This window comes from Jaculus jaculus, chromosome 5 (genome assembly GCF_020740685.1).
Source record: "Jaculus jaculus isolate mJacJac1 chromosome 5, mJacJac1.mat.Y.cur, whole genome shotgun sequence".
Classification (NCBI taxonomy): domain Eukaryota; kingdom Metazoa; phylum Chordata; class Mammalia; order Rodentia; family Dipodidae; genus Jaculus; species Jaculus jaculus.
Window position 1 is genome coordinate 99397182 of NC_059106.1, and position 18534 is coordinate 99415715.

Below are 18534 nucleotides of genomic sequence, written 5' to 3' on the forward strand. Positions count from 1 at the left end.
GAACCTGAATCCAAATGTAACCTCAGTTTGTGTTTTGTTTAGATACGGACATGGTCATTATTTACCTGTCAGCTGGCATCACATCAAAGGACTCCTCAGAAGAAGATAAAAAGGCAACACTCCGTGTCATCAGTGAAGAAAATAGCTTTCTGAACAACTCTGTAATGATTCTTACCTATGCCCTTATGAACGGTAGGCAGTGTTTTGAGATTTTTCTTTCAGATGAAAGTTACCTCTAAGTAGGTGTTGCGTAAGAAAAAGAAAAGGACTTATTACAGTGTGCTTTGGTAAAGGCCATCAGATGGGCCCGGCAGCTCTTCTGTCCCAGCCCTCGGATTGCAGGCAGACTTGACATCTCTTTCTCCACTTCGCTCTTGCCCACTGCTGGTTCTAAGCCTTCTCCACCTCTGTGGCCTGTAGAGTTTTGTGTCACTCCCCCTCTTCCCACTCTCCTTCATTTTCTGGATATCTACAATGTTGATACGGTGGGGATTGTTCACTGATCTCATGAGTCTCCATTGCGTGAAGCCACAGCACTGGCCTAAAATCTTTATGACTCCCCAGCCTACAGATGTCCCACCTCCCTGCACAACTTCCACCTGAAGTGTCCCCAGCTGCTTTCTGTCAGCCTCCTTAGTTGTCATGGAGATGGACAAATGCTTTGCAGACTTGCTATGAGGGCTGCCCTTTCTGTAGAGCAAATGCTTGGGACAGTACCTGGAGCGTGCCTGTTTCCATTAACATGCTTGTGGAACGGAAAGTTAGTAAATTGGCAAGTACAAAGAAACACTTGATTTTTTTCCTTCTGCTATCTGCTTTGTCCTGTCTAGAGACAGCCTTGTGTTCCTCCTCATCTTTGCCCAGTCCCTTGCACTAGTGCCCAGTGCCATCTTCCATTCCCTCATGGCTGAGACATTATGCCTTCAACCCTGCAGCCTCTCCACTTACGAGATTTGTTTTTCTTCCCCAGCCCCATGTTTCTGTGTAGAACCATGTGGCTTAGGGACAGTACTTCTCACTTTTAATATGCCAAGATTAATTGGGGAATCCTCAGGTTCTTACTCAGGTACTTTGAGGAAGGACTTAGGACTTGGTTTTCTCTGAGGTGATTTTTCCCCTTATGTCTGATTGTTCGTCCTGAAGGAGCCCAGGCCCCATCACCTGGCTCCTCGGTCATTTTCTTTTCATTTTGGTGTTTTTTTGTTTTTGTTTTTATTTGAGGTAGGGTCTCACTCTAGCCCAGGCTGACCTGGAATTCACTACAGTCTCAGGGTGGCCTCAAACTCACAGTGATCCTCCTACCTCTGCCGCCTAAGTGCTGGAATTAAAGGTGTGCGCCACCACACCTGGCCCCTCAGTCATTTTCTACATTTGCTAGCAATGTGGCTGATGGCATGTTTCTTCATCTCTTTAGCATTTGACGTGTGTGTATGTTTTAAGATAGGTTCTCGTATAGCCCAGACTGACCTCAAACTTGGTCCTCCTGCTTCAGCCTCCCAAGTGCTGGCATTATAGGTATATGCCACCATGCCTGGGTTTAGGGTTCTATTTCATCTGTGAGGTGAGAATAATAAAATCTACTCTTTTGGGGTACTATAATAAAGAAAACATGTTATATGCTTAAAGTTAACATAGGGCTAGAGAGATGTTTTATTTTCTCAAGAGGGTGAACTTCACAGGAATAAACCATGTCTTTGTTTTCTTTGTATTCTAAGCACTTAGCACAGGAACAGCCCAATTAGGGCAGGTGAGAATGGTTGTTTTGTTCCCGGGCCTGCACTCACTCTTCAGAGTCACCTCAGGTCACGTGATGCTCTGCTCTGCTGTGGTTCAGCTTCTTCCACTCTGAGCAGAAAGAAGGAAGAAAAGTGAACTTTCCTGAGCACCTGTAGTCCCACCATTGCACAGAGCTCACCATCAGGATGGAATGTGGCTGAATTCAATGCAGGGAGCAGGGAGGAGGCCCACAGTCCCTCACTAGATCATCAGAGCTCAAGCAGGAAAGCAGGGCACATTGAGAAGTTTGGAAGAATTTAGTATGTGGATATAAGCACGTTACTCTTCATGGTATCTTCCTTGGCTTGGTTTAAGACAGCTTGATTATCTGAGGGATCTGGCTGAGAAACTGACAAAGGCAAGGTTCATGAAGGAGAATTGACAGCTCAGCTCAGAAGTTGAATCATCACACTGGCACTTGTAGGAGCATCACAGACAGCATAGGAACCTGGTATAGAAGTCACTGGAAGATCTTTGGCTTTGCATGGCTACTGGCCCTTGTTGGTTTCCTATGAAGTATTTGGAGTACACCTGACCTTGCTGTTGATTAGCAAGCCAATGGTTTGGACAGGGGACTCAATACCAGAGAAGAGGTGGCAAGCTGAAATACCCTAACACCTCTGTGTGTGTCTCCCACCCGATCTTAGTTCACCTCCCAAACCTTACCATACTTGACTTTTGGTATACTTCATTTGCATACTGAAAAAAGGATTCTGGGAAATGTGGTTTCTAACATGTCCTTGTTGATAGGTTACAACCTGATATGCTTACCAGTCATCACCCTGCTGACACTTGTGCCACCACAGTATAAGAAACATTTCATGATGGAATGACAACAAAATAAAAATAAAATCAGTGTTGATAACTCTCCACCCACAGTGTTTTTGCTTTGCCTAACAAATACTCTTGTCATTTTTTTACCTTTTTTTTGGTTTTTGTTTTTTGGAGGTAGGGTCTCACTGTAGCCCAGGCTGACCTGGAATTCAGTACATAGTCCCAGGGTGACCTAGACCTCACAGCAATCCTCCTACCTCTGCCTCCCAAGTGCTGGGATTAAAGGCATGTGCCACCACGCCTAGCTATTTTTTACATTTTCAGACAGCCAAGTGACACGAAAAAGAAAGGAAATGTATTTATTGCTGAGTTGTCTCCTTTTGTCATTTCATTCACTGAACTCAGTTTCTCAATGGTTGAGGATCAGTCATGCCTGTGTGTTGTCTCTTACTCTAAAACAGTCAGAGCCCTGACCTACTTGTAGCTGTGATCTGGACTTAACATGGCCCGGGTTGTTTCTGTCATCATCATTGTATTGCTCTCCTTTAATATTGCTTGAGTGGAGTGAAATTCAAGTTCATCTGTTACACCTTGAAATTACTTGAGAAATGGACTCCACCACTGCCTGTGCAGGCCTGGTGACACACACACTGTAGGGAAGCTCTGAGAGCTTCTGTTTTTCCTTAGTGTCTGAGAAGCTCATGGTTTTCTATTGAGATGAAGAATTTCAGGCACTGTCATTCTAAAATACAATGGTGGAATCTCACTAGTGATGGAAAACACTTGAGTATGTTTGCAATGGTGCCCATATGTGATCAGTTACTAATCCTTTTGGCTATATGCCAACAATAGCAAACTGGAAAAAAAAATGGTTTATTAAATTTTGTGCTATGGATTACAGATGTTGTGGAATAATACATTCTCTTATGCCTGAATCTTTTGCAAAGTTTTCAAAGCCCTGTAAATATAAAAATATATACATTTAATAAATCAAATCTAGCATTACCCTAACAATATCAAGCATGAAAACATTTGTAATTAAAATGAGCTTAAAGAAACAGGGTTTAGAAGCATTGCTAAATGCAATCCATAATTCTTTCATTTAGTTTCATGAGATTTTGGCAAGTGGTTTTATAGACAAAGAAATAAGGAATGAAATGGTAAACTTCTTTAAAACTCTTAAAGTTTCATCTACTACTTTAAATTAAATGCAGTCATTTTAACCATTACTTTTGCTTTCAGATATGAAACACAGCAAAAATTTTTAAATCTTATAATTAAACGTTTTGGGGAGAGCATGACCTTGCCAAATGGGGCCACTTTGTTTTTTCATGTGTTTTTCATCATTGCCTTTTGAAGAATCCCTTTGCCCTGTTGACTGGTTAAGGACCCTCCATTTCTGTAGCTTGGGTCCTCAGCAGGAATGGGTATTGGTGTCCTTAGTCTGTATGATCCTGGCAAAAACCTCGTGTAAGGGTTGCAAAACCTCTTCTGTGTGTGGTGGGTCTGACGGTAAGATGCTGTGTAGATATAACTGCTTTGCTCTTCGTGCTCTTCCCTTGGCTCTTGATTTCAGATGGAGTGACTGGTTTGAAAGAGCTGGCTTTCCTGAGGGATCTGGCTGAACAGAACTCTGGGAAGTATGGAATCCCAGACCGTACAGCCTTGCCTGTGATTAAGGGCAGCATGATGGTGCTGAACCAGCTGAGCAACCTTGATACCACAGTGGGCAGATTCTACACTAACCTTCCCAACCGGATGATTGATGAGGCGGTCTTCAGCCTCCCCTTCTCTGATGAGATGGGAGATGGTAAGTTGGAGAAAATTTCCTAGTAGAGGATGGAGAAGAAACAGAGATGGGCACAACTTGCTCTGGGCTACTCACTTCTTCCTTACCCTTAGCCTCAGAAAGTGCAATGAATGGGACATGTTCCTAGGACTCTATGATGCCCAGGCTTAGTCCATTAGAACAAAAGAGTAGCTTTGCCTCACAAGTGGTAAACGAACTTCAGCAGTGCTTGAGACTTCAAAAGCACACACCGTGCCATGGTGAAGCAGATTAGGCATCACATAGGTCCCCAGACTTCACTCTTCATAAGATCTTGTCCTTAGTCATAAATTGCATGTCAGTAAGATTCCATTTGGTTATCTGCCAAATGGGCTGAGACATCTATAATGCTTTTTAGGGGTAATTCAATGATATATACACATATTTGATACCAATAATTGACATACCACTCAATGATAGTTCCTGCTTGTTCCATACATCATTGTTATTTTACCTCTGCTGTTGTGCCCACCATCATCCTGATGCCACAAATCATCCATGACATTGGTAAAGTGCTTTAACCTTTGTGATTCAGTTTTCTGAACTATAAAATAGGAAATATTTTTGTCAATATAATTATGAAGAGTACAAGTAATGTTTGCCAAGTATCTAGACTAATGCCTGACCAACACTATATTCTCAATAAAAATATAATCCTGTTTTAATCTTCGTCTTCTTACCTCTCCTGTACCAACATCCTTGATGAAGAAGGTTCAAGAAGCAGCTAATTTTTTTTTAACCAGTCCAACAGCATCCCAAACTGAGCTCACATTTTTATGTGCAGCCAACTGGGAACTCTCACAAAGACGGATGGATATTCAAAGACAACTCACATGTAGCAAGCCTAGAGAGGTTTTCTAGAACCAGGTAAACACTCTTTTTATAAAGAAAAAATATGATAGCCACTACAATACCTCAATATTTTTATCCTTTGTCTTTCTGGCAGGGTCCACAGGTGTGTCCAGACAGAAACTCCCACCTTTAGATAAGATTATTTCCCTTTATAGTGTCATATCTTTTTTTATGACTTAGCTGACACTTCTGAGTGCCAGCCAAGTTTTGTGCCAGGCAGAAACAGGGAAGGCACACTTCCCTATCACTGAGAGCAAGAAATCTGGTTAGTACTGTGTAAAAAGGAACACAGACAGACATAAAAACCCACTTCTATGGAAACTCAAATGCCAAATGGGTGACTTTATTACCAGTAGTAATGTCAGGTAGAGTGGAGCCATTCCTAAAATTTTTATATCAGATGCACCTGTTTTCTGATACTGTCCACATTTTATTTCCCAGGGCCTGTTTTATGAGTCCTATACAGAGTACTTCAGTCCCTGGCTTCTAGTTTTTGAAGTCCCTTATTTTATATAGCCTGTTACTCCATATTCTGCTTCAGCCCCAGGGTTCTTAGGGGGCGTGTCCTGTGACCTTGGAACATTAGAACTTGAGTGTGGGCAAACACATGCTTAGGAAACTAACTCAAAACCACTAATGATGAAAGCGTCAGTTAATAAACATGTGCTTTCTCTTAAAACTTTATTTTTATTTATTTATTTGGGGGGGGGAGAGAGGGAAAGAGTGAATGGGTGCACCAGGGCCTCTAGCCACTGCAAATGAACTCCAGACACATGCGCCCCCTTGTGCACATAGCTTATGTGGGTCCTGGAGAATCGAACCAAGGTCCCTTGGCTTTGCAAACAAGCACCTTAACCACTAAGCCATATCTCCATTCATGTGCTTTCTTTTAAAAAGCTAACTGTGTGCTTGAGGTTAAGGTGAGAAGGCTGTTTGCCACTTGAGGATTTAGGCTCTTCTGTCCAAACTAATAATTGAAAAGCAAGTTTGAGATTTCACTTTTAAGATGTTTTGTTTTGTTTTGTTTTGTTTTGTTTTGTGTTTTTTAAGGTAGGGTCTGACTCTAGCTCAGGCTGACCTGGAATTCACTATGTAGTCTCAGGGTGGCCTCGAACTCATGATAATCCTCCTACCTCTGCCAACCCAGTGCTGGGATTAAAGGCATGTACTGCCACGCTTGGCTTAAGACTTTTTCTTAACATATCCTAAGGAGAATAGAATTTGTGGTGTTCATACATCTCTGTCATGGATGATTTCTTTTGCATTTTATTGATCTCTGAAAATGGCTTAATCTTAGGGGTTGGGGGTAAAGCCTAGGGAAATGTGGACTGCATTTGAGAATTTTTGCCACATATAAACCATTCATCTAAGGAGACCTAAGCAAAACCCTACTGCAAAATGCATGATTGAGGGCTACAGAGATGGCTCAGCATGTAAGTGCACCGTCTGCACAACCATGAGGGCCTGAAACTACCAGAGCTTGAATCTCTAGGTCTCATAGGGTTGAGTGTGCCCACGTGCACCTAACCACAGAGGAGCAAAGAGATTAGAGAATCATCTGGGATTAAGAGAAACAGCAAGCTTCAGCACCAGTAACAGAGTCCAGCTCAAACAAGAACTGGAGGAAGAGTGATGGAGTGGGATACCTGGTGTTTGGTTCTAGCCACCACAGGCAAGCACATGGGTTGCCCTTAGGGTACATAGACTTGAACTCATCACAGACATCACACACACACCACATGACACACAAGTAATCAAAAACTAAAAGCACAGTTGAGGCCTTCTTAAATATCCATTATTTTCAAATGTTTTAAAGCAGATGGTGAGAAAACATTCTAAGTGTGAACTGCATAGACAATACTTTTAACATTAGACAAGACCCCTGTTACATAATTTTTTCAGGATTATATCCACTTCCTCCTGCTAGGTGACGCATACATACAAGTGTGGGAGCGCTTGGCCTATATGACTCGCAAAATGCCTTCCTGTGGAAGCTAAGTTTGCCTTCAGCTATTCAGAGTTCTGTGTGATCAAACTCTGGACCTTTCTAAGTTCTAACTGTAGTGTAAAAGAATGCATTAATGAGTTGTAATATCTTTTGCAAATTTCTTTATCTGCAATGTCATTTTGTGTGGCATTCCTTAAAAATTAAGTAAAGCAGTTCCCACTGTGTCCCATCAGCTGACATGTAAATTACAGGAGAGAAGTTATCACCCTGCACATGTGTAACATAGCAACATAGCTGAACAATAGCTCGAAATTTCACATTCAGAAAACCTCCCCACTTCTGCAAGTTCAGGGGTGGATTTGGCATTTCTGATGTTTTACAGTGATCACATATGCCGTGGCTTAGATGAAAAAAGTAGCAAAAATAGCATACAAATAACCATCACTTCAATTGACTCTAGTACTTGAACTATCAAAGTCTTTTCCTCCCCCTCAACCTTGATCTCACTCACTATAATGTCTGCAGAGGTAATGGTTGGTCACTGGTTCTCATAGGAAACACCTTCCAAGAAGAAATGAGACTGCTGTTAGCCTTCTTGATTCTCTGCAAAAGACCTCTACCCTTTTTCATCCAGAGCTTTCTGTGTTATTCTTTTTTGTCCAGAGCTTTCTGTGATTCTGTTTTTAACCCATAGGTTTGATCATGACTGTGAGTAAACCTTGTTACTTTGGAAACCTGCTTCTGGGAATTGTGGGTGTGGATGTGAATCTGGCCTATATCCTGGAGGATGTGACTTATTACCAGGACTCACTGGCTTCCTATACTTTTCTCATAGATGACAAAGGTACTTTGCTATGAGTTCATCTTGAACAAAAATGCTTTCTTTAGCACCCTAATGAAATTAGCCTGTAGATATTCTGAACCTGATCAATGAAGTAAGATAAAGGTAGTATTCAAAGAAAAGTAGTGTGACGAATATCTTTTGTAAAGAATGCACAAAGATGGCACAGTGAATCAATGAACCACATAGTTTGCTGTAATATCACCAAGTTAGACTTGGGGATTGAAAAACACATAAAATAGGGTTGTTTAGGCCATTTTTTGTTAATTCTGTGTTCTTGTAGATTTATTAACTGATGTTCTCAGACAGACGTGCAGTAAATTAGGATCTCTCTCAGCCTTTCAGGAGTCTGATGTAAGCATACATAAAACAGATTGAGTTTACTGGATATGTGACAGTCACACTGACAAGTGACAAGTTGAGCTGTGGGACAGCCATCCCAGACAGTCCCATGTTTTAAGTTAGTGCTGGGCACGTTTATTATGTTTCTTATATATCTTTGTTTTCTAATTTCAGGGTATACACTTATGCATCCATCTCTTACCAGGCCATATTTACTATCAGAGCCTCCTCTTCATACTGACATCATACATTATGAAAATATCCCCAAATTTGAGTTGGTTCGACAAAATATCCTAAGGTAAAGGAAAAGGGAGAGTTGCATTTCTTTTTTCCTGAGAATGACACACGTTGAGATCCAACATGAGAGTCTGCTGTTGGGTTTTAGATAAATAAATAAATAATTTTATTCTCAGAAGCCTACTGAGTAGTTTTTCCAGAAGAATAGGCAAGAACTTGTTTATTTCTATGTCATGTATGTTCTCAGAGAACCAAAATGGGGTAATGTCTGTCAAATTCTATGTTCACAATGACTTTAATTATAAAATAAGGTATGTGTTATCTAATTATCTCAATTTTAAAAAGTACCCTCACTACACCAAACTGGAATATATAGGCAAAATAAAAGTGAGGTTGAGGACCAGCAAATAACCTTCCAATGTAGTGTCTATTTCAAGTTGACAACATGGCTTTATACAACTTTCTTTTATGAAAATAAAACATACTGGATATTTTCCAGCTGAGATACATTGTGCTCATTGGTTGGAAATTAATAACTAGATGACTTGAGAAAAGTTAGTCTCTGGAAAGAATTTACTTTAAGGGGCAGAGAAGAGAGGAAGGAATGTTTTTCATGCAGACTTGACATAATGCTTTTACAAACTTGAAAATCTCCCATCATGTCTTTGAGAAGTGAGGAGTCTCATTGCTATTCAGAATCAGGAGGTGGTCATTGACTCACAGCTTCTTCCTTGCCCTTAATTAAGTGCTGAATTTTATCTTTTGACTGAAGTATTTAATTCTATTTTCCAACATAGCCTCCCTCTGGGCAGCCAGATTATCACAGTTCCTGTGAACTCTTCCCTGTCTTGGCACATAAACAAGCTGCGGGAGACTGGGAAGGAGGCCTACAACGTCAGCTACGCCTGGAAGATGGTGAGTGGGGTGAGGCGCTCTGCAACACCAGAGCGCAACACTAGGCTCTTCTTATTGGAACTCTGAAGGATTTCGTTCACATGCTGTGACTATCAAATTATAAAGTGATGAGAAAAAGAAGACATTCCACAGATGTCTTACTGTTTTTGTTGCTTCTTGTTTATAAAACCAATAATAATCCATGATGACTAGATCAAGCCAATATAAAATGACATACAGAAGGAAGTGGATGTTGCCATTCTTTCCTTGCCTTTGAATTTCCTTCTCCAATAAGTAACCACTTAAATCAATTTCCTGAAAATTTTTCTACACTCAGGTGTGTATATGCACAAAGCACACATTACTTTTAATGGATATGAAACTTTATATGAGTAGGCTGGTTTCTCAAAAGGGTTTTTTGTATTGTTTTGCCTTTTTAATATAGATCAAAATTTTAGTAGTATTTTATCACTTAAACTCGGATTGCAGAAGTTAAAAGAAGCTTAAAGGAAAAGATGCTTTAGATTAGAATTTAGATTGTTTATATTCAATACAGACAGACAATTTAACCATAACTTGGGACACTCATTTCTGCTTTCTCTACCAGTCTCAGTCAATCACTGGGCAGCCAAGAATCATAGAAACACAGAATCCAGGATGGAGAGATGACTCAGTGGTTAAAGGTGCTTGCTTGCAAAGCCTGCCAGCCTGGGTTCAGTTCCCCCGTACCCACATAAAGCCAGATGCCCAAAGTGGTGCATTCATCTGGTGTTCATTTGCATGACAAGAGGCTGGTGTGCCCTTTTCTCAGCTAGCAAATAACTAAATAATTTTTAAAAAGAGAAACAATCCAACATTCTCTGTTTATCTCCTCTTTCCCAACACAGCATAACAATGTTATAGAAGTTCTCAGATTTTCATTACTGGATTTAAAATGTAGTCTGATGCTCCATCTGTTGATTTCATATGGATTCATTTATTGATCCTTTTAAGAACAACTTAATGAACATTTAGTGCATATGAGAAGGGATTCTCTAGAGGAATACTCTTTGTCTCATAGTATCTAGTGGCTGCACATAATTAATCAGCTGGATAGTGTCTGTGTCTAGGATAGGAATGATAGTACATGGGAAGAGCCAGCATGTGTGTTGTTAGACATGAGTCTACTCCTGCATCTTCTTGGTTATTGAAAGTATCATTGTGGGGCTGGAGAGAAGGCTTATTGGTTAAGGCACTTGCCTTTAAAGCCTAAGGACCCAGGTGCAGTGACTGGAGGCCCTGATACTTATATTCGCCCCCGTCCCACCTCTTTCTCTCAAATATTTTTTTAAAGTGTCATTCTAGCAATTGCAATTATTATACTTTAAAAAAAATTTTTTTTTAACAAGGAGCAAGAGAGCGAGTGTGTGCCGAGGCCTCTTGCTGCTGCAGATGAACTCTAGAAATATGCTGCACTTTTTGTGTCTGGCTTTACTTGGGTACTGGTGAATTGAAGCCAACTGGACTGAGCCCAAGGGGAGAGCCCCCAGCCCTTACTCTCCACAAGCCTCTTTACCCTCTCCAGCTCCCCACAGGGCAGAAGCTCTTTGAACTTACTTTTCTTTCTTTTCCTTCCATGGTTTTCCCAGGCCCTCCACATGGGATCTCTAGCCATGTGGGTACCTTTCCTTGGCTCTGTACTTCCCTCAATAAATATAATAATTTCATAATTATCCTTCTCAGTCTTGTTTTATTCAATTATTTTCTTAAAATTAGAAACAAACCTAGGGTTTGGAGTTCAAGGGCTTTCCTGGACCTCTAGCACCCTATTACATTTACACATTTTAATTTGGAGATGTGTCCCTCTAATTCCAATCAAAAGCAGTTCAGTTAAATCCCAGGAAAGTAGCTGCATTAAGAACTGTCAGCATTAACAAAGAAAAAACTACAAGCATCTATGTGAGCTTTGGACAGCAAATGAACTGAAGGCCAACATTTTGCAAAGTATTGTGTTCTTAGAGGACTTTTTTCCCCACCACACAGATAAATTTTGAGCACTTTCCTTAGACAGGTTGTATACCCCTGAGTAATTTCTTCGAGGAGAAGTGCTGGCTGTCTCGGAAATTGTCATTAAGTAAATTAAGTGTGATTAATTAAGTGAAAAATTAATATGGTAACAAGATTCAAAATAAAAGAAGATTGACTTTTTATGCAATAATAAAGGAAAATATTTTTAAACTTCTTTATTTAGAGAAGGAAGAGAATCAGTAATCATCTTGTCCTAAGGAACAAAATAGATTCCTCTATTAATATAATCTAAATAGAGTTGGATTTTGCTGAGAATAATGGACTAAACTGCTTACATCCATAGATAGATGGATTATTTCATTGAGTTAACTTTGGTATAACTTGAGAGATGCAGTTAGCAATGTTAAGAGAATATTCTTTGGGCTGGAGAGATGGCTTAGCAGTTAAGCGCTTGCCTGTGAAGCCTAAGAACCCCAGTTCGAGGCTGGATTCCCCAGGACCCACATTAGCCAGATGCATAAGGGGGTGCACGCATCTGGAGTTCGTTTGCAGTGGCTAGAAGCCCTGGCACGCCCTTCTCTCTCCTTCTCTGCCTCTTACTCTCTCTTTTTCTGTCACTCTCAAATAAATAAATAAAAATGAACCAAAAAAAAATTTTTTTAAGAGAATATTTTTTGTGTGTGAATCCATTTCTGAGAGCTTAAGGGGAACATTTTTGGTGACCATTTGAGAAATATGGACTGTCAAGGTATAAGAATGTTTGTATATATTACATAAGCATTGTCCACTGTAAGACATATCTTTTAATGTAAAAACTAATTTTTATACCAGGAATATAATAGAAATGATTATCTTGAAATGTGTTGTCACAGAACTATTAAAAACGGCTGCTTTAAGAAGTTAGGGTAACCAAATATTTTCCGATTACAGACTAAATCCAGTTATATGTTAATATTCTAATTAATTCTGATAGGGTTTGTCATTTGGTCCAATGGAACATGTAGCATAGAAAGCTCAACCTAAAGGCTATGTAAGACTTAAGTGGAGAGGGAGTGGAAAATGCCATTTCAGATCACCCTTTCTAATTCAGGGGAAAAGGAAAAGGATTAAATTTGCTAATCTAAGTGAATACTCTGCCTGCAGGACTTAAAAGAAACTCCAGGAAGATGCAAATTGCTTTGTGTTTAAAGACTCTTCAGCCATTCTCACAAATCCTAAATTGTACTGAACTCTAATTTGCCTAGCAAAGAATTTCTCTCAGTCACTGAATCATTTGAACTGCTTTATAAGGTCCTGTCCTTTAGTTCTAATTTAATTGGTCCTCACTCTCTCATTTGTTTATAATCTATCATTTAAATGGACTCTGTATCTTGTTGCATCCTATCAGATTGCACAGTTATGCACTGTTTAATGACAGATGCATTCTGAGAAATATATCACTATTTCATTATGTGTGAATATTGTGTACTTATACAAACCTCTATCATATAGGTAAGTTATTCTACCTAGCCTGTTGGTGCAATCAAGGCACAGGGTAAACAGGTGCACAGCTGCTGCCTACATACTATGTCACAGTAAATGTTTTATACATAGGAATAGTCTCTAAACAATTATTAAAAATATAGTATAATAAATGCATAAACTAGTGTGGTGGTTTGATTCAAGCGCTGCCCATAAACTTAGGTGTTCTGAATGCTAGGTTCACAGCTGATAGAGATTTGGGAATTAACACCTCTTGGAGGCAGTGTATTGTTAGGGGCAGAGTTATGGGTATTATAGTTAGTGTCCTCTTGCCAATGTTGGGCACACTCTCTTGTTGCTATTGTCTACCTTATGTTGGCTAGGTGGTAGTGGCCACCCTCTGCTCATGCCATTGTTTCCCCTGCTATGTGCCCTCATGTCTGTAAGCCAAAATAAACCTTTTTTTCCCCACAAGCTACTCTTGGTTAGGTGATTTCTGCCAGCAATGTGAACCTGATTGCAACAGTAATAGTTGGTACTGAGGAGTGGTGTTATTTGCTGCTAGACACCTGACTGATTGACTTTGGCCTTTTGGAGCTGATTTTCAAGAGGAATGTGGAAAGATTTGAAACCTTGTCCTAAGAGAAGCCTTACAATGCTGTAAGTACAGCTTGATGGACTATTCTGGTCAGAGTTGAAAGACCTAAGTGCAGTAAGAACTATGGACTGTGAGGTTTGGCTTATGAGGTTGAGAAAGAGCTTTGCCTGGACTAGGCTAGAAGGAGTTTATGTGAGAGGCTTGCTGTTATGCCCATGTCCTGAGAACTTGTGCAGGGTTGCTTTGCATAGAAATAGACTGATGTGAGCAGGGGGATATGGCACAGAAAAAAAAATGAAATCTTTGGATCAGAACTGCTGCCTGTTCAGGTATAATTGTGTGAGAGATTACAAACTTTGAGGTTGGGCCATTTGACTTTCTCTGGGGCAACAGGAAGAATGTAGACTCTTTTGGAGGGCCTGAAGGCTCAATGAATGTCCTGTTCTTCAAAGTCTGCTTTATTCCCCCCTGAACTAACCCTACCTGGTATTCTGGAGTATAAGAAATGCAGGACAAAGAGGGTAATTAAGTTTGCAACAGGGTCTTGTGTTTTGGAAATGGCCATGGGCAATGTGAAGCAGGTTTGCTGGATGCCTCCAGGGAGACCCCATGGGACCATGAGGATGAACCCTGGGTTGCATTGGAGACCTAGTGGAAATGTCAGGACCATGAGATGGCTGCCAAAGAGAGCTGCCAGCCCAGATGAAGTTTTCCAGGACTGTAAGTAGCCTAGCTAGAGGGGCAGTATTGGAACTCCAGAGACTTGTTGTTGGTTAGAATTATTAGACTTGGAGATTTGTCACTGACTCTCTAGTTGGACTTAGAGCTTCAGAGTTTGATGTTGTAAATCTTGTATTGGTTGAATATTTCTTCACTATGCCTGATGCCATCTTTTGCAATGTGAGTGTTTATTCTGTGCCATTATGGGTTGGTGGCGGCGGGGGGGGGGGGGGCTTTTTTGACATTATGGCTCAGTTAAAAGATCTTGGACTATGGGGATTTATGAATATCATTGGAATCAATAAAAACTATGGGGACTTTTAAAAGTTGGATGAATGCATTGCCTTTTACATCATATATGGATATCAATTTATGGAGACCAGAGGTGGAATGTGGTGGTTTGATTCAGGTGTCCTCCATAAACTTAGGTGTTCTGAATGCTAGGTTCCCAGGTGATGGAGATTTGGAAATTGGCACCTCTTCAAGGCAGTGTATTGTCAGAGGTGGGCTTATGGGTGTTATAGCCAGTTTCCCCTTGTTAGTGTTTGGCATACTCTCCCATTCCTTTTGCTCATCTGATGTTGGCCAAGGAGTGATATCCACCATGTGCTCATGCCATCATTTCCTCTGCCATGATGGAGCTTCCCCTTGAGCCTGTAAGGCAAAATAAACCTGTTTCTCACAAGCTGCTCTTGGTTGGGTGATTTCTACCAGCAATGCAAACCTGACTGCAACAACTATTAACAATTTTACACTTGTATCTAATGTGTTTTGATCATGTTCACTCCCTTGACCCTTTTCTCTCACTCTCACTGAACCCCTTCTTTGTAGCTAGTCTTCATCCTTCTGACACGTTCTTCTTTTAATTATCTTCTGAGTTAAGTTGGGGTTGCTTGCATGAGCATGTGAATGTGGAGTGTATCGCCAGAGCATGGGCAACTCACAAGTGGCTATACCACTAAACAAAATGTCTCTCTTTCTCCCAGCAACCATTAACTACCAATAGCTTCTCAGAGAGAGGTGAGGTCTCATGAGCTCCTCCGCCAACCTGACACAGTGTTTTTGAGCTCAGTATTACAGGTCTTGTGCAGACAACCACAGGAGTGCAACAGCCACATCATTTCTGGAAGACTGCATTCCACAACACTCCTTCCCATCCTGTGGCTCTTACCTTCTTTCTTTCTTTCTTTCTTTCTTTCTTTCTTTCTTTCTTTCTTTCTTTCTTTCTTTCTTTCTTTCTTTCTTTCTTTCTTCTTCTTCTTCTTCTTCTTCTTCTTCTTCTTCTTCTTCTTCTTCTTCTTCTTCTTCTTCTTCTTCTCCTTCTTCTTCTCCTTCTTCTCCTTCTTCTTCTCCTTCTTCTTCTCCTTCTTCTTCTCCTTCTTCTTCTCCTTCTTCTTCTCCTTCTTCTTCTCCTTCTTCTTCTCCTTCTTCTTCTCCTTCTTCTTCTCCTTCTTCTTCTCCTTCTTCTTCTCCTTCTTCTTCTCCTTCTTCTTCTTCTTCTTCTTCCACAATACTCCCTGAGAATTGAAAGGGTTATATAGATGACTCATTTAGGAACAACCACTCAACACACCATTTTGACAAGGTTTGAGTCATCCCAGTAGTCTCCACCATCTGCAGAAAGAAGCCTCTCTGTCCAAAGTGAAGATCAGCACTGATGTATGGACATGAATATAAATATTAGAAGGCAGTTTGATGTGTTCAACACATGTCAATATGGCAAAACAACTTCCCCTCCAGGGCCTATGATCTATCCAACCATAGGCTGTTGACTAGACATGAATTCTGTCCTCTTGAGCAGACTTTCTAGCCAAGTTGATTACCCTCTGTAATAGTCATGCCACTGTTGCACCATCAGGCAAATCATGTCTGGTCAGTTGTGTAGTACACAGGGTTCATAGCTGGATAAGATTGTTGATCACTTTCCCCCTAACAGCCTGCATCTTCTGGGACTATGAAAGCTAGCCAGTAGTGAGAAAGCTTCCAGCTTATCTCTAGCTTCATTTCTCTGTCCTACAACTGAAGTATATATCTTCTGCAGTAGTAACATCTAGTTGGGGTAGGCAGCCAGTAACATAGCAATAGTCTGTATTGTTTGGGGGGCCTTAGGTCCCTCCTATCCTGTCACTGTAGGAAAGGTATCTCACCCCTTGCAATAGGAGTTGCCTTTAATAACTTACATGACTTCTGTGAGCAACTTCTCAGGCAGAGTACTTCTATTCAAACTTTTGTGGGGAAGGATACTTTGGGAGGTTAGTAGAACACATGAAAGCATGTGGGTTTTTTTTTTTGTTTGTTTGATTTTTGTTTTGTTATTTCTACAGTGCTGCTGAGTGGCTGCAGGCCTTGGATGTAATAGAAAAGCACTCCTTTGTCTGCACAAAAGGACCAGGGTCACAGTTTCCAAGGGACTCCTTTATTAGTCATGTCCAGGCTCCATGATGTTGCATTGAGTTCCCACCTACAGGGAAGAAAACAGAATCTTCTGTTTCTTATCTTTATCTTCCTCATTCCTTTTCAAGTACTGAATTGGCACCTTCTAGAAAAGAAGACAGCATTTGTAGATTATATGTGCAATGGAGCCTCTGTGTTCTGTGTTAGGAATCTCTTGCTAATGTTTTACAGGTACAGGACACTTCTTTTATTTTGTGTATTGTGGTTATACAACCGGAAATCCCAGTCAAACAGCTGAAGAACCTTAACACTGTGCCCAGCAGCAAGCTGCTCTACCACCGGCTGGATCTCCTGGGCCAGCCAAGCTCATGCCTCCACTTCAAGCAGCTGGCCACTCTAGGTAAAACCCTGTGTTCCTTGTCATCCTGCCTGATCTTGCAGCAGGTCACCATAAATACCAATTCAAATCTTCCTCTTACCCTCACCCTGATGCCAAATGTCTGTAGTGCCAGGTGGTTTGGGGTGAAAATGTGAAGCATCTGAGCATGAGGGGTTCTTAGGTATGATTGCAGCCCTCCTTAGACTGATGCAGGCAGGCTACTGGGTTTAATCAGCCTGGGCTACATTCTGAGTTTCGGGACAGCCTGGCCTGTAGAGTGAGGTCCTGCCTTTAAGAAAGGAGAAAACAAGCAGAAGGAAAAAGAATGTGGAGCAGGTTGTGTGACTTACATGTCAGTGAACTACAGGGATGAGCTTGGAAGAGACAGGAAGTAGGGAAACAAGGACAGAAAGAAAGACTATTTCAGGTGAGTTTCAGCCTCCTAGTTCTCCCCTGGGCTCCAAGTTGTCCCAGACCCCAGGAAGGGAGCTCTGCTTATATAGTTCTCAGTCTTCAGCTAGTGTGGGCAAAGTGGTTTCAGTAGACCAAAGGCAGTCCATAGAGATCAGGAGGTGTTCTGCCATTGAAGGACGGCACACAGCTGTGGGGCAGGTGTCTGGGTGGGAAAACAGTAAGACATGCAGAGGAACCTGGGGAGCATGTTGGCATCATCTACCACAGGGCCCAGCCTTCAAGAATTCAGCAACAAACAGAGGCCAGAGGAAGGAAATGGGACTTTACTGTTGTAATGTGCCTGAGTTGACCTGCGATAGAATTTGTGATTTTGAGCAGGAAAAATAATTGCCCCAAATAACACAAAAAGTAGCAGAGGTTTCCTATTTATCATTGGATAATCTGAACCCTCTTTGTCCCTTCCCTGAAGTCAGCCCTGTGCATGGGTGTAGCAGCCTCACTCCATCTTCACTGGCATCATCTATCAGATTCTTTCTATGCTATATAGTTAAAGGGAGTTTCTTACAGACAGTATATGGGTGGGTCATATTTTAATTCACTGACACTCACTGTTGTTTTGGTTCTGGTGGTGGGTTTTTGTGTTTGTCATACATACATGTGTGTATGCATGTTCATATATGTGTGGGTGTACATGGAGAACACAAGACAAACTAGGGTATTACCCTCTGGAACACCATGCACCTCATTCGGAGACATGATATCTTTGGCCCATAGTTCACCAACTGGGCTAGTCAGTGAACTGCATGTATCCTCCTAGCTCTGCCTCCCCAATGCTGGAATTGCAGGCATGTGCTACCACACTTGGCATGTTTACTTGAGTATTAGGAATCACACTCACATCCTTTTGCAAGACAAGCACGTTGCCCACTGAGCTATCTTGCCAGCCTTGGTTTTGGTTTTTATGTTGGTTTTGTTGTTTGTATGTATGTGTGTGTGTGTGTGTTTTTAAGACACACTCACTATGTAGCCCAGTCTGGCCTCAAACTCACATTCTTCCTGCCTCAGCTTC

At 41.1% G+C, this 18534-nt stretch overlaps 1 protein-coding gene across 1 annotated transcript in view; it reads left to right on the top strand.

The window, feature by feature from the left end:
- The window catches only part of Cachd1 (cache domain containing 1), a 258103-nt gene that overhangs the window by 203894 nt on the left and 35675 nt on the right, over positions 1-18534 (top strand). Inside the window, exons 12-17 of the mRNA XM_045149156.1 lie at positions 43-192; positions 4127-4360; positions 7873-8022; positions 8536-8659; positions 9396-9513; positions 16904-17072. Of these exons, the coding sequence (XP_045005091.1) occupies positions 43-192; positions 4127-4360; positions 7873-8022; positions 8536-8659; positions 9396-9513; positions 16904-17072 (945 nt within the window). The remainder of the gene's footprint in view (positions 1-42; positions 193-4126; positions 4361-7872; positions 8023-8535; positions 8660-9395; positions 9514-16903; positions 17073-18534) is intronic.